This window comes from Lolium rigidum, chromosome 3, assembly GCF_022539505.1.
Source record: "Lolium rigidum isolate FL_2022 chromosome 3, APGP_CSIRO_Lrig_0.1, whole genome shotgun sequence".
Lineage (NCBI taxonomy): Eukaryota > Viridiplantae > Streptophyta > Magnoliopsida > Poales > Poaceae > Lolium > Lolium rigidum.
Genome location: NC_061510.1, coordinates 239,701,219 through 239,717,263, shown reverse-complemented (window position 1 = coordinate 239,717,263; position 16,045 = coordinate 239,701,219). Strand labels below are relative to the sequence as shown.

The following is a 16,045-nucleotide window of genomic DNA, read 5'->3' as shown; positions in this document are numbered from 1 at the left end:
TTTGCCCCAACTTAACAGTGAGGTTGTCAATCTCACCGGCTTGTTGTAAACAAAGGATTAACCGTATGGTGTGGAGAATGATGTTTGTTTTAAAAGAACAATAGAGAACAATGATTGCAGTAGGTTGTATTTCAGATGTAAAAGAATGGACCGGGGTCCACAGTTCACTAGTGGTGTCTCTCCAATAAGATAAATAGCATGTTGGGTGAACAAATTACAGTTGGACAATTGACAAATATAGAGGGTATAACAATGCACATACATATCATGATGACGACTATGAGATTTACTTAGGGCATTACGACAAAGAACATAGACCGCTATCCAGCATGCATCTATGCCTAAAAAGTCCACCTTCGGTTAGCATCCGCACCCCTTCCAAGTATTAAGTTGCAAACAACAGACAATTGCATTAAGTATTGTGCGTAATATAAACAATACAAATATCCTTAGACAAAGCATTGATGTTTTATCCCTAGTGGCAACAGCACATCCATAACCTTAGAACTTTCTTTCACTGTCCCAGATTCAATGGAGGCATGAACCCACTATATAGCATAAATACTCCCTCTTGGAGTTACAAGTATCAACTTGGCCAGAGCCTCTACTAGCAACGGAGAGGATGCAAGATCATAAACAACACATATATGATAGATCGATAATCAACTTGACATAGTATTCCATATTCATCGGATCCCAACAAACACAACATGTAGCATTACAAATAGATGATCTTGATCATGATAGGCAGCTCACAAGATCTAAACATGATAGCACAAGAGGAGAAGACAACCATCTAGCTACCGTTATGGACCCATAGTCCAAGGATGAACTACTCACGCATCAGTCCGGAGGCGGGCATGGTGATGTAGAGCCCTCCGGTGATGATTCCCCTCTCTGGCAGGGTGCCGGAGGCGATCTTCAGAACCCCCCGAGATGGGGTTGACGGCGGCGGCGTCTCTGGAACTTTTCTCGTATCGTGGCTCTCGGTACTAGGGTTTTCACAACGGAAGGATTATATAGGCGATGGGGCAGAGTCGGGGGACGCTCGAGGGGCCCACCCCATAAGGCGGCGCGGCCAGGGGTGGGGCCGCGCCCCCTATAGTGTGGCCGCCTCGTGCCCCCTCTCCGTCTCCTCTTCGGTGTTCTGGAAGGCTCCGTGGAAAATAAGACCGCGGGCTTTTGTTTCGTCCAATTCCGAGAATATTTCGTGTGTAGGATTTCTGAAACCAAAAACAGCAGATAACAGGAACTGGCGCTTCGGCATCTTGTTAATAGGTTAGTGCCGGAAAATGCATCAAAATGATATAAAGTGTATATAAAACATGTGAGTATTGTCATAAAACTAGCATGGAACATAAGAAATTATAGATACGTTTGAGACGTATCAAGCATCCCCAAGCTTAGTTCCTACTCGCCCTCGAGTAGGTAAACGATAACAAGGATAATTTTGAAGTGACATGCTACTATCATAATCTTGATCAATACAATTGTAAAGCATATGAGATGAATGAAGTGATTCAAAGCAATGGTAAAGATAATGACTAAACAACTGAATCATATAGTAAAGACTTTTCATGAATAGTACTTTCAAGACAAGCATCAATAAGTCTTGCATAATAGTTAACTCATAAAGCAATAGATTCTTAATAGAAGGTTTTGAAGCAACACAAAGGAAGATTTAAGTTTCAGCAGTTGCTTTCAACTTTCAACATGTATATCTCATGGATAATTGTCAACACAAAGTAATATGATGAGCGCAAATAAGTAAGTATGTAAGAATCAATGCACACAGTTGACACAAGTGTTTGCTTCTAAGATGGAAAGAAGTAGGTAAACTGACTCAACATAAAGTAAAAGAAAGGCCCTTCGCAGAGGGAAGCAGGGATTACTCATGTGCTAGAGCTTTTTATTTTGAAAACATGGAAACAATTTTGTCAACGGTAGTAATAATTCATATGTCTTATGCATAAAACCTCCTATAAGTTGCAAGCCTCATGCATCGAATACTAATAGTGCTCGCACCTTGTCCTAATTAGCTCGGATTTCCATGGATTATCATTGCATTACATATGTTTCAACCAAGTGTCACAAAGGGGTACCTCTATGCCACATGTACAAAGGTCCAAGGAGATAGATCGCATTTGATTTCTCGATTTTGATAGATCTCAACTTGAAGACATCCATACCGGGACAACATAGAAAACAGATAATGGACTCCTCTTTAATGTGTTAAGCATTCAACAACAGATAATATTCTCATAAGAGATTTGAGGATTAATGTCCAAGCTGAAACTTCCACCATGATACATGGCTTTGGTTGGCGGCCCAATGTTCTTCTCTAACAATATGCATACTCAAACCATTTAATCATGGCAAATCTCCCTTACTTCAGACAAGACGAACATGAATAGCAACTCACATGATATTCAACAAAGGTGTGATAGGTTGATGGCGTCCCCAGAAACATGGTTACCGCTCAACAAGCAACTTATAAGAAATAAGATACATAAACGACATATTCTTTACTACAATAGTTTTTAGGCTACTTTCCCATGAGCTATGTATTGCAAAGACAAGGAATGAAATTTTTAAAGGTAGCACGCAAGCAATTTACTTGGAATGGCAGAAAAATACCACATGATAGGTAGTTATGGTGGGCACAAATGGCATAAATTTTGGCTCAAGGTTTTGGATGCACGAGAAGCATTCCCTCTTAGTACAAGGCTTTAACACTTTTACCAGAATATATCTAGACTTTAGAGAGACCAATCATGCAAACCAAATTTCAACAAGCTCTACGGTAGTTCTCCACTAGTAGGTTTAAACTACATGATGCAAGAGCTTAAACATGATCTACTTGAGAGCTCAAAACAATTGACAAGTATCAAATTATTCAAGACAATATACCAATTACCACATGAAGCATTTTCTGTTTCCAACCAAATAGCAATAAATGAAGCGGCTTTCAACCTTAGCCACGAACATTAAAGGTAAAACTAAGAACACCAGTGTTCAATATGAAAAAGTGGAGCGTGTCTTTCTCCCACACAAGGAATGCTAGGATACGAATTCATTTAAACACAAACAAAAATAAAAACATACAGACGCTCCAAGTAAAGCACATAAGATGTGATGGAATAAAAATATAGTTTCACTAGAGGTTACCTGATAAGTTGTTGATGAAGAAGGGGATGCCTTGGGCATCCCCAAGCTTAGATGCTTGAGTCTTCTTGAAATATGCAGGGATGAACCACGGGGGCATCCCCAAGCTTAGACTTTTCACTCTTTTTGATCATATTATATCATCCTCCTCTCTTGATCCTTGAAAACTTCCTTCACACCAAACTCAAAACAATCTCATTAGAGAGTTAGTGCATAATCAAAAATTCACATGTTAAGAGAGGACACAATCATTCCCAACACTTCTGGACATTACCCAAGGCTACTGAAATTTAATGGAGCAAAGAAATCCACTCAAACACAGTAAAAGAGGCAATGTGAAATAAAAGGCAGAATCAGTCAAAACAGAACAGTCCGTAAAGACGAATTTTTTAGAGGCACTTAACATGCTCAGATGAAGAAGCTAAAATTGAATGAAAGTTGCGTACATATCTGAGGATTGCTCATGAATTTTTTCAGATTTTTTAGATTCTCCTACACAGAGATCAACTCAAATTCGTGACAGCTAAAAATCTGTTTCTGCGCAGAAATCCAAATCTAGTATCAACTTTACTATCAAAGACTTTACTTGGCACAACAATGCAATAAAGTAAAGATACAAAGGTATTGCTACAGTAGTAACAAGCACCTTGACTCAAATATAAAACAAAAATTGCAGAAATAAAATAATGGGTTGTCTCCCATAAGCGCTTTTCTTTAACGCCTTTCAGCTAGGCGCAGAAAGTGTAAATCAAGTAACATCTAAAGAAGAAGCATCAACAGAGGAGTTGGGGGTTTTCTCAACAATGCATTGTATCTTATCTATGTAAGTTTCAGAGGCTCCTCTTTTATTACTTTTAGGCTTACTATCCTCCTCAAATAAATTTTCAGGAACAATCCAATCAAAATTCTTTTCTAGTGCCTCATGCATTCCTATGAGCTTATAAGGTATTGGTACTTTAGTCTCCCCCTCACAATTGGCTTCATTAGTTTATTTTAGCCTATCTTTTTCCATCTTTTCAAGGGTATTTGCAAAATTGGTATAAAAGCCAAGCATATTATGTTGAATAAAGACTTTTCTAGCTTCTCTAGCTACATCACCAAATTCTTTAAGAAAATCTTTCTTCTCTCCTTCTTCCATATCACAGAGTGTAAGAAACATGTGTTGCATTATAGGATTAAGATTAACAAATCAAGCTTCCAACATGTGCACTAAAGAGGCAGTAGCAATTTCATAATTAGGAGCAAGTTCCACCAAGGATCTATCTTCAAAATCTTTAACCTTACTAACATGAGTGAAAAATTCTTCTATATTATCTCTTCCAATGATAGACCCACGCCCTACTGATATATCTTTCAAAGTGAACTTAGGGGGGAGCATGATGAAATAAACTAAGGTAAACTGATAAATAAAGTAAATGCAAGTAACTAATTTTTTTGGATTTTTGATATAAAGAAAGCAAACAAGACAGAAAATAAAATAAAGCAAGACAATAAACAAAGTAAAGAGATTGGGTGTGAGAGACTCCCCTTGCAACGTATCTTGATCTCCCCGGCAACGGCGCCAGAAAAATAGCTGTTGTCGTGGGAGTTAGCAATCTCTGTGGTGTAACTTTTTCTTCAGTTCCCCGGCAATGGCGCCAGAAAAATGTCTTGATGGCGCGTGATGCACATGTCCGTTGGGAACCCCAAGAGGAAGGTGTGATGCGCACAGCATAAAGTTTTCCCTCAGTAAGAAACCAAGGTTATTGAACCAGTAGGAGATGAAGGCCACGTGAAGGTTGTTGGTGAAGGAGTGTAGTGCGGCGCAACACCAGGGATTCCGGCGCCAATGTGGAACCTGCACAACACAATCAAAATACTTTGCCCCAACTTAACAGTGAGGTTGTCAATCTCACCGGCTTGCTGTAAACGAAGAATTAAACGTATGGTGTGGAGAATGATGTTTGTTTGCAAAGAACAATAGAGAACAATGATTGCAGTAGGTTGTATTTCAGATGTAAAAGAATGAAACGGGGTCCACAGTTCACTAGTGGTGTCTCTCCAAAAAGATAAATAGCATGTTGGGTGAACAAATTACAGTTGGGCAATTGACAAATAGAGAGGGCATAACAATGCACATACATATCATGATGACTACTATGAGATTTACTTAGGGCATTACGACAAAGAACATAGACCGCTATCCAGCATGCATCTATGCCTAAAAACTCCACCTTCGGGTTAGCATCCGCACCCCTTCCAGTATTAAGTTGCAAACAACAGACAATTGCATTAAGTACTGTGCGTAATGTAAACAATACAAATATCCTTAGACAAAGCATTGATGTTTTATCCCTAGTGGCAATAGCACATCCATAACCTTAGAACTTTCTGTCACTGTTCCAAATTCAATGGAGGCATGAACCCACTATCTAGCATAAATACTCACTCTTGGAGTTACAAGTATCAACTTGGCAAGAGCCTCTACTAGCAACGGAGAGCATGCAAGATCATAAACAACACATATATGATAGATCGATAATCAACTTGACATAGTATTCCATATTCATCGGATCCCAACAAACACAACATGTAGCATTACAAATAGATGATCTTGATCATGATAGGCAGCTCACAAGATCTAAACATGATAGCACAAGAGGACAAGACAACCACCTAGCTACTGCTATGGACCCATAGTCCAAGGATGAAGTACTCACGCATCAGTCCGGAGGCGGGCATGGTGATGTAGAGCCCTCCGGTGATGATTCCCCTCTCCGGCAGGGTGCCGGAGGCGATCTTCAGAACCCCCAAGATGGGGTTGACGGCGGCGGCGTCTCTGGAACTTTTCTCGTATCGTGGCTCTCGGTACTAGGGTTTTCGCGATGGAAGGATTATATAGGCGAAGGGGCAGAGTCGGGGGACGCTTGAGGGGCCTACCCCATAAGGCGGCGCGACCAGGGGTGGGGCCGCGCCCCCCTATGGTGTGGCCGCCTCGTGCCCCCTCTCCGTCTCCTCTTTGGTGTTCCGGAAGGCTCCATGGAAAATAAGACCGCGGGATTTTGTTTCGTCCAATTCCGAGAATATTTCCTGTGTAGGATTTCTGAAACCAAAAACAGCAGAAAACAGGAACTGGCGCTTCGGCATCTTGTTAATAGGTTAGTGCCGGAAAATGCATCAAAATGATATAAAGTGTATATAAAACATGTGAGTATTGTCATAAAACTAGCATGGAACATAAGAAATTATAGATACGTTTGAGACATATCACACGCTAGGCGCATCATCACCATGGATGCGTTTGGTAGCATGGGCTGATTTGATGAACCACTGGTGCAGTGAGATGGGAGTGCCTGCGCATTGCAAACGGGCCATGGGAAATAGAAGACGTGTCGTTTGGTTGCCCGTGTGATATTTTCTGCATCAGAGAGGGAAGCCAGCCCCCATTGTTTGGGTGCCTGCACAGATGTTTTCTGCCGTGGTCATGTAGTGCACACCTGATATGGTTGCAGCTATGAACGTGATGTGGTAACCCCTTCGCTTAGAGTGGTGAGGTTACCCACATTCAGCTATATTTAGTTTATCAAAAGTTGCTGGTAATACACAATAAGTACTTACCCTACTGGGTAATGCATCACTAGCAAAGCAACTATACTTCGTGATGCATCACACGAGGGGTTAGTATATACCACCTCGAACAAGTTTATCATTACAGACTGGGGATCAGGTTCAAGCAAGTCCTAGCTAATGGAGGGATATGAGAGCACCTGCCAAAATTAGCAGATCATGATGAAGGAAGCAGAAGCACTAAGCAGGAAACTACTTGCGTACCTAGGTCCTAAGTCAGCTCCTCTCTGATGGCTGTAGCTGACGGTACTCGGCATACTCTTCTTCGTTGTCTACAATGTAGTCGATTGCCCTAACCAACAGGTTAGGTTGGAACAGATGCGCCTTGCAGACAAACTGGTGCGTAAAGATCGTCTTCATCTCAGCATAGTTCATGATCGGCGTCCCGACATACTAACGATGCCTCAGGTAGCGCTGCAATCCAAAAGAAACAATTGTTAGTGGGGATGACAATGACATACTTTCAGATCTATGAAGGAACTCAATGAAGCTTACTACTTTAATGTACTCATGCGCCGTCTCTTCATCAGCAGCATATAAGCAATAATCATCTTCGCTCCAGTCCAGAGTGCAATCGGACTTCACTTGATCCTCCATCTTCTGATGTGGTTGTAGATCTGAAGAGTGCTCACATGTATGCCAGTGAATGGAAGAACATCATCAGCTACCTTATTTATCGGCTCCTCTTTGAATCTCAGGTTAAAACAGACGCTGCTATGGACGAGCTAAACCAACCGGTTCAGCACAAACTCTGAAATCTCAGGTTTCCAAACCATGGAAGGTTTGCTTGAAAACATACAATAATGAGCATTGACAGTTGGAGAAGAAAGATCAGGAGAGCCCAATGATATGATCGCCTACACGACAAACACCAGAAGAATGTACCTAAGAGTTAGCACATCAATGAACTACCACTACCACATCTACATCCTTAAGCACTACCACATCAATGAACTACGAGAAAAGAAAGAGAGGCCTTACTGTCAGAGGACCCACACGCAACACCGAGGTTGGGGAAGCAGGGACCCTGGCGAAGATGCAGGTAGCACGACCGTCCCCTATATACGGTGGCGAAATTTGGACCGCGGTGACCGAATTCATGCCACCGAGTTTTCACTGTTCCGCGCTAGCTCGCGCCATCTTCTGCGGTAGCTTTGCGGGAACGCGTAATTGTCGATTTGTGCGGAGACGAAGGTGACTCGCTAGAAACGGACGAGCCGGGCGTTTCCTCTAGGGCATGGCCCAATGGTGCTTTGAGAAGTGGTTCATGCAAGAACATGAGCGAGGCCAGTCAACCAAACGGGCCGTATTGCTAGCCCGATGCGAGCGAAGGTGAGAGCAGGCTACCAAACGCGCCCCATGTGAGCATCGCCCATCCCTCCATGGCATGCTTGACTTAAAGGAGCCCTTGACCCACCGACTGCATGGCTCATGCCAGCGCGTGGCGGGCATCAACCTCAATGTTGTTGCTACCACCGGAGGAAACGTCAACACGTGCGGGGGTCATCTTCCCCAATGAGGTCTCTCGTTGTAGCACACTCGTGCGGCGATGCCCTCTCCTGCTACTCCTTGCTCGCGCAGTGGCCTTCACTCGCCGTGGCGTGCTCGGTGGCGGCGCCCTCCCCTGTTGCAGCGCACTCGCGCGGTGACGCCCACTGCAGCTCCACACTCGATGGCGGCGGCAGCCTCCCCTGTTGCTCCATGCTCGGTGGCGCACGAGGACTTCCCCTGCTACAACGCGGTCGCACGGCGACCCCCCCCCCCCCCCCGTGCTGCTCCATGCTCGGTGGCATGTGACGACCTCCCGCACGTCGACCCACGACCTCCTCCTCTCTTCCATCTCTGGCGCCCCCCTCCCCCTGATGCGAGCTCTGCGGTGGCATTCCTCCACCTCTGCGGTGCAACGCCTCCCCAATACAAGCTCGACGGCTGCGGCCTCCTCCTCTTGCGTAGTCTCCTCCACGATGCAACGCCTCCCGGTGAGAGCTCGGCGGTGGCGGCACTGGACGACCTCGGTAGCACAGCGCCTACCTGATGCGAGCTCGCTGTCTGCGGCCTCCTCCTCTCGCATCTCTCCACCGCGGCGTTTCTCCTCCATGATGTTCTGTGAGCGAGCGAGAGAGATTGTGTGGTAGGAGAAGCCCGTGAGAGGATAAGAAGATAAGGGAGAGGTCTAGGCGAGCAAACAGACGATGAGTTCTCCGAATCTTAGAGCGCCGCACGGAAGCGAGACTCTTGCAGTGCCTCTTAAGGGTTCTTTTGATTCATAGAATATAAAAACCATAAGAATAGGAAAAATATAGAATTAGTATGTCATGCCTAGTTGAATCCTATAGGAAGATGAGTTTTTTTTATTTTGACAAATGAATTTTACATGAGGTATGATCTCATGTTTATTTCCTATAGGATTTGCATTACAAGATTTCTATAGGATTATTTTCTATAGGATATGTTCCTATGAATCAAATAACTAGTGTAGGAAAAAATCTCATAGAATCTAAATCCTATACAATTCCTACACAATTTCTATGAATCAAAGGAGCCCTAATAGATTTTCCCTTGAATCAATGTCCTGTAAATAGTTAGGTCTATCTTTTGTACAAACTGCTAAGCTGGTAATTTTCTGCCGTCTTGATGAATATTTTTCTGCTATTCACAACATATGCTGCATCTAATACGGTCCACCTAGAACAAGAACTGAAACTTGTACAAGCTAGCCATGCCCCAAGGCCAGTAACGGAACAGACCAATGGAGTTCCTCTGTCAGCTGGAAACCTGGCTACGTTGCTTAAAACTAGACTGACGATCAGCGTAAGCTTGTCTTGTTCTGAAGAAGAGGGCTATGCTTGATGCCAACCCGAGCAATGTGATGCAACCCCACACGAGGAACGTGGTTGAGTAGCACCTTGCCCCCATGCACACTATCATGGTCTCAACTCTGCCAGTGCTGTTATCATGTACCATCTTCCTTTGCCCGTTCGCGTCGTAGAGCAGTGCGGCAATCTGTCCGTAGAGGAGTGACCCAAGAGGGATATTGGTGATGAGGATGTTGTGGTTCATGCCAATGCTATTCGGTCCAAAGAGCTCAGCTGTGACTGACACTGCCGCAGCGAAGATGAACCCTGAGCTTAGGCCAATCAGAGCTGTTCCTGCCACCAGAGTGTTCTCGCCTTCCGAATTCCACAATAGGAAGAAGGCCATTGGCATAGGCACCAATGCGGCCGCGAGCCACCCTGTCCGAGCAAATGACACCCTCCTGCATGCAGATTTCATACATAGTACAGTCAGTCAGGAGGCTATTTCAACGCGAAGTAAGCTACTTGTATGCATGTAGATTATAGAGTAAGAAAGGGAGAGACCTGTGAAGGAATTCAGGAAGCGCGGAGAGAAGGCGACCGAAGAAGGAGCAGGAGGAGTAGACGGCAAGGAGCATGGTGAGCTCCGATTGCCGGTGCAGTGACTGGGCAATCTGCCCTAGGTTGTTGCTGTACACCAGCCCAACAGTAGCACCACAGAAGTAGGCTGTGTAGTAGAGCCAGAAATCAACACACCGGAGGAGCCTCTTCGCGCTATGCTCCTCACCAAGAACCAGCACCCGGCCCTTCTCTAGTATCGTCCCATAACAACAGCCCTGCAGCTGGTACTCACTCTGGTACTGATCATTGCTGATTAGGAGCGGCTTTTGTGGGCCATCATTGTTGAGTGGCATCGCATAGTCGTCAGGGCCACTGATGTCCACATCAGAGCAACAGGAGGCAGCAGGGATGATTAGAGGAAGGGCGAGGAGGGCCATAGCGCCAGAGAGAACGACCCACGCAGTGGAGCCGGTCGAGGTGAAAGACCCGAGGATCACTAGATATACTCCAGTGACGACAGCGAGGATGTAGAATCCGAGAAAGACACGCTCATCATGCTCGGGCTTGCTGTGGAGGTTGTGGCTGTCCTGTTGGCGGCATAGGAGGATCACTGGGAGTGCAAGAAGGGAGATAGCGAGAGGGAGAATGGCGTTGAGGAGGAGGTACACGGAAGCAGTGTAAGGGGCAAGGGCATTGGCGAAGAGGGTGTAGAAGGCAGCGCTGAGGCCGTTGAAGCTTGTGGAGAGAGATAGTGCCAGGGGGCGGCTGCTGGCAGAGAAGCTGCGTGTGCAGACGACAAAGCAAACAGTGTTGAACCAGCATATGCTGCACCCGGCTACCAGGCAGGCCAAGAATACCTGTTATTCAAGTGCAACAGATGAATCAGAATCTGTCCATCAGTTAATCATAATCCATTTTCTAATCCCACACATATTCAGTTCAGTTTGTGTACTTTTAGCGGCTTGCCTGCTAGTGCCCCAGCTCTCTATCCCTTTCTTTCTTTTCTTCCTTTATTAATTGCTGTCCTTGCAGTGAACTTTGTATTTCCATTATGCAATTAATGGAAAGGGGTTAGCCTGGCTGGGAATTGTTTTAGTTCAGTTTGTGCACTTGCATATATATATTCATTGAAATTTCAAAGGTACACAGATATTTGCCAGTTCAGGGAGATTTTGTAGGAACGATCAATCCATAAATGTAATTCAAGTTCAATATTTTGGTTATGGTCTGCAATATGAAATGCATCTGTATTAGTGAGTGATAATCGGTCTTGGGCTTCTGTGGTGTGGGTATTTATTTTGCAAGGGATAATTGAGTGGTCAATTTTCCTCAAAAAGCAATTATCCTAAAAAGAAATGTAGTAGTCAAGACATATGTGTGGTTGGTAAGAGGTGACACGATGGCTCAGCAAACTATTTGCGTAATGGCAAATCCTAATGTTGTTGTCGATAGTAGTGTAAATTTTGTGATGTCTAGAATGTGGAATCACTCTTGTGGTGTTGAAGGAATGGAGAAGACATGGCGGGGATGTGGTCATTAAGAGCTGCTATATTTTAGTAAGGGTGCTTTTTACGGATCGTGTCTCATGCTCATCTGGTTTGTAGAATAGTCAAGATACCGCCGGTCGGTGAAAAATCAATGCCTGACAGTATTAACTCAGCACTCGATCAGCAGTGGGTGAACTAGGATACTTGATCTAGCTCGCCATGGCCATGCTCGATGCTTGCTGTGCAGCATGTACAGCTCTTCTGGAAGTAGAGTGCAAGCGCAGCTAGCCAGTCAACGAAGAAGAGAAAGGGGGCTGGGAGAGGAACTAAAAAACCTGAGGCCATAGGCAGCCGGTAAACATGGATGGTCGACCTTTGATTCCTCCTGCTCCTGCCCAAAATTTCACCTAGTCTGGCAAATGAATCATGGCCTTTGATTTCTCCAAACTAAATTATCGATCAATGCGTACGTCATGAACATAGATTGCTATAATCGCGGTCTCTTTCCGTCCATAAATGATGAATTAATGTGATGCAGACGCACGAATGATGGATGAATGAACACGTAAGCACGACAGATACTGTTGGAAGCTGATTGAAATGCTTAATTCATGATTTGCTCAAGGAGGAAGAGGACACGTACGACGGGGTAGGGGATGGCCGGCGACGACGGGGAGGAGGAGAGGAGGACGCAGTACTGGACGACGTACGCGGCGAGCCCCAGGGCCGCGGAGAGGAGCAGCACCGCCGGCAGCGGTATGTAGAGGAGGGCGAGGCCGGAGGACCAGCCGAAGGCCTTGCCGAGGTCGGAGGCGGTGGCGAGGTAGTTGAGGGACTGCTGGGAGACCCCCAGCGACGACTTGAGCGCCGACGAGTAGGCCGAGAAGTCGAAGTTGGTGCCCGTCACCGCCTGGATCCACACCGTCGCCACCAGTGCCGACCACCGCCTCCACTCGCGGCCGTCGCCGCCGACGTGGGGGTTACTCCGTCCACGCCACTCGCACCTGTCGTCGTCGTCCATCCTCGCTCGCCCCCGCCGGCCTGTTCCTCCTTCAACCCGGGGGAGACCGGCAGCAATACTATATATCGATCTTCTCGGTCGAATATCTGTGCAAATAAATCAGCTCGCTACCTTGGGTGTGACTCATCCATCCTCCTCGACGTCGCTAGGCTGCATATATATCTGTGCACACAGCACATGGAGGATACGTGCTGGGGGCATGGTTGAATAATCCGGTCTAACGATCTGACATAGTATGTCCTTGGATATATAGCAACTATCAAAATTATAATTATTTTCATTTAAATAAGAGCATCTTCAGCGATGCGCCTAAATAGGCACCGACAAGTGCACTGGCAGCTATACGAGGCACGCCACCTGCTCCTTCATTTGGGGAGGGCCCACCACACAGGCGGCCTCAATAATAAAAACCCCCAAAACTAATTGAACATCAACATATAACTAAAGGGGGAAATTTCATTCAAATTTAAATACATTACATAAGTTTTGAATGAAATTAAACTAAACTTAACTAAAATAAACCTAAATCTAAGGGTGGCGCCAGTTCTAGAAGGGGGTGAAGTCAAGGTTGCCATTGTCCGCCTCATCAGCCTCATCTTCCTGGTGCTGGTCGTCAACGTCGCCATCCCAGAACAACGAGGAGAAGTTGTTGTAGTTGCCGTTGTCGTTGTTGAGGTGGATGACGGCGCCGCTCTTAGTGGCTGACCACCATTCGGCGTACTCGGGGTCGAAGGGCGCCATGTCCGCCAATTAGAGAAGGGCCTTGGTCAGCCCCGATTAGTCTTCTGGGCCGCCAGCTGCCCGCAACTGCCCCTGAGTGGGGACGTATTCCTGCTCCCACTTCAGTGGAGCCTCTAGCTCCGGCTTCGGCTCTTTCTTGGGGGTGCGCAGGTACAGGGCAGGGCGGCGTCGGAAGGAGAGATGTCCCTGCAGCTGGTGCGTCGTCCTAGGAGGCGAGGCGGGCTCCATCTTGGGGGTGACCACCGGCACAAACCTGGACGCCGATGAACGAGCGCAATGAGGAAGCGGACATGGTGCGCGTAGCCGCATGGGCCCCGCTTTGATGCTGCTCGTAGCCGTTCGCGGTGAGGATGGCGTCGAAGTCCTTCCCGTCCCAGAAGGCGTGGCAGCCGACGCGTTGTACAGCTCGTCCTAGGGGACATACGTTGCTGCAAGCTCGGCTTCACACTCGGCCTCGAAGATCGGGCGCCTGATACATCTCAAACGTATCTATAATTTCTTATGTTCCATGCTACTTTTATGATGATACTCACATGTTTTATACACATTATATGTCATATTTATGTATTTTCCGGAACTAACCTATTGATGAGATGCCAAAGTGCCAGTTCCTGTTTTCTGCTGTTTTTGGTTTCAGAAATCCTAGTAAGGAAATATTCTCGGAATTGGACGAAATCAACGCCCAGCATCTTATAATTCCACGAAGCTTCCAGAACACCGGAGAGGGGCCAGAGGAGAGCCAGGTGGGCCCCACACATGTGGCCGGCGCGGCCGGGGGGGGGGGGCGCCCCCTGTTGTGTGGCGGCTCCGTAACCCTTCCGACTCCGCCTCTTCGCCTATTTAAGCCTCCCCGACCTAAATCTTTGATACGAAAAATCCACGGTACGAGAAACCTTCCAGAGCCGCCGCCATCACGAAGCCAAGATCTGGGGGACAGGAGTCTCTGTTCCGGCACGCCGCCGGGACGGGGAAGTGCCCCCGGAAGGCATCTCCATCGACACCACCGCCATCTTCATCACCGCTGATGTCTCCCATGAGGAGGGAGTAGTTCTCCATCGAGGCTAAGGGCTGTACCGGTAGCTATGTGGTTCATCTCTCTCTCCTATGTACTTCAATACAATGATCTCATGAGCTGCCTTACATGATTGAGATCCATATGATGAGCTTGTAACCTAGATGTCGTTATGCTATTCAAGTGGATTTTACTTATGTGATCTCCGGAGACTCCTTGTCCCACGTGTGTAAAGGTGGCAGTGTGTGCACCGTGTGGGTCTCTTAGGCTATATTTCACAGAATACTTATTCACTGAGTTATGATTTGAGTCGGATGTCTCTATGAAATTATGGTGTGTTAGTAACTCCTATGAATGCTCACAGTGGCAGCGTGGGGTGTTTATTAGTACTTGGGAATACATCTTTAAGGTTTGCCTACATGATGAATTAGTGTTCGTTATCTTGCCAGAGAGTAATTCAGAATAGCATAGTGAAGTGCTTATATTTATATTCAATTATGATTGCAATGTTGAGAGTGTCCACTAGTGAAAGTATGATCCCTAGGCCTTGTTTCCAAATACTGCAATCATCGCTTATTTACTGTTTTACTGCATCTTTACTTCCTGCAATATTACTACCATCAATTGCACGCCTGCAAGCTATTTTCTGGCACCGTTACTACTGCTCATATTCATCCATATTACTTGCATATCTCACTATCTCTTCGCCGAACTAGTGCACCTATACATCTGACAAGTGTATTGGGTGTGTTGGGGACACAAGAGACTTCTTGTATCGTGATTGCAGGGTTGCTTGAGAGGGATATCTTTGACCTCTTCCTCTCTGAGTTCGATAAACCTTGGGTGATTCACTTAAGGGAAACTTGCTGGCTGTTCTACAAACCTCCGCTCTTGGAGGCCCAACACTGTCTACAGGAATAGAAGCGTGCGTAGACATCAAGCTATTTTCTGGCGTCGTTGCCGGGGAGGTAAGGTAAAAGGCACTCACACTCCGGTCCCAGGTAACTAAGTTATTTTCTGGTGCCGTTGTAAGTGCTCGAAGCTATTTCCTTTAGATCCTGCAATTGCATCTTTTTGTTTCTTGTTTACACTAGTAAGGCATTATGGAAGACAACAAAAATATTAGAGATCTTTATGAACTTTATCTTGAATTAGGACATGATGTGTTTGAAGAGAGAATTAAAAAACCCATGGAACTTTATATGCATGCTAATAGGAATGTTATTACTATGAATGCTTTGAACACCATTGTTGCTAATGCTATGGAAAATTCTAAGCTTGGGGAAGCTGGTTTTGATGAGCATGATATTTTTAGTCCCCCAAATTATGAGGAGAAAATTTTCTTTGATGATACTTTGCCTCCTATTTATGATGATTATAATGATAGTGGTCTTTTGGTGCCGCCTACTATGGAGAGTAAATTTTATTATGATTATACTATGCCTCCTACATTTGATGAGAATAATAATGATAGCTACTTTGTTGAATTTGCTCCCACTACAACTAATAAAATTGATTATGCTTATGTGGAGAGTAATGATACTTTTATGCATGTGAATAAGAATGCTTTATGTGATAGTTACATTGTTGAATTTGTTCATGATGCTACTGAAAATCCTTATGAGAGAGGAAAATATGGTTGTAGAAGTTTTTATGT

The 16,045-nt window shown here is 45.4% G+C and overlaps 1 protein-coding gene across 1 annotated transcript; it reads right to left on the bottom strand.

Annotated features, from left to right (window-relative positions):
- Window positions 1–9,323: 9,323 nt before the first annotated feature.
- Window positions 9,324–12,635, bottom strand: LOC124696240 (protein NUCLEAR FUSION DEFECTIVE 4-like). Its single transcript, XM_047228995.1, has 3 exons — window positions 12,258–12,635; window positions 10,131–10,984; window positions 9,324–10,027 (listed from the first exon to the last, which is right to left on the bottom strand). Exons 1-3 carry the CDS (start codon window positions 12,633–12,635, stop codon window positions 9,535–9,537), a joined length of 1,725 nt encoding a protein of 574 aa, XP_047084951.1. The 3' UTR covers window positions 9,324–9,534.
- Window positions 12,636–16,045: the final 3,410 nt, after the last annotated feature.

What these genes read in the sequence shown, in the direction of transcription:
- LOC124696240 (XM_047228995.1), bottom strand. Translation starts at nt 12,635, where the DNA reads ATGGACGACGACGACAGGTGCGAGTGGCGTGGACGGAGTAACCCCCAC. An exon ending in CGGCCATCCCCTACCCCGTC is followed by an intron (nt 10,985 to 12,257) that starts GTACGTGTCCTC and finishes CTTGAATAACAG; the next exon opens with GTATTCTTGGCCTGCCTGGT. An exon ending in CTTCCTGAATTCCTTCACAG is followed by an intron (nt 10,028 to 10,130) that starts GTCTCTCCCTTT and finishes ATCTGCATGCAG; the next exon opens with GAGGGTGTCATTTGCTCGGA.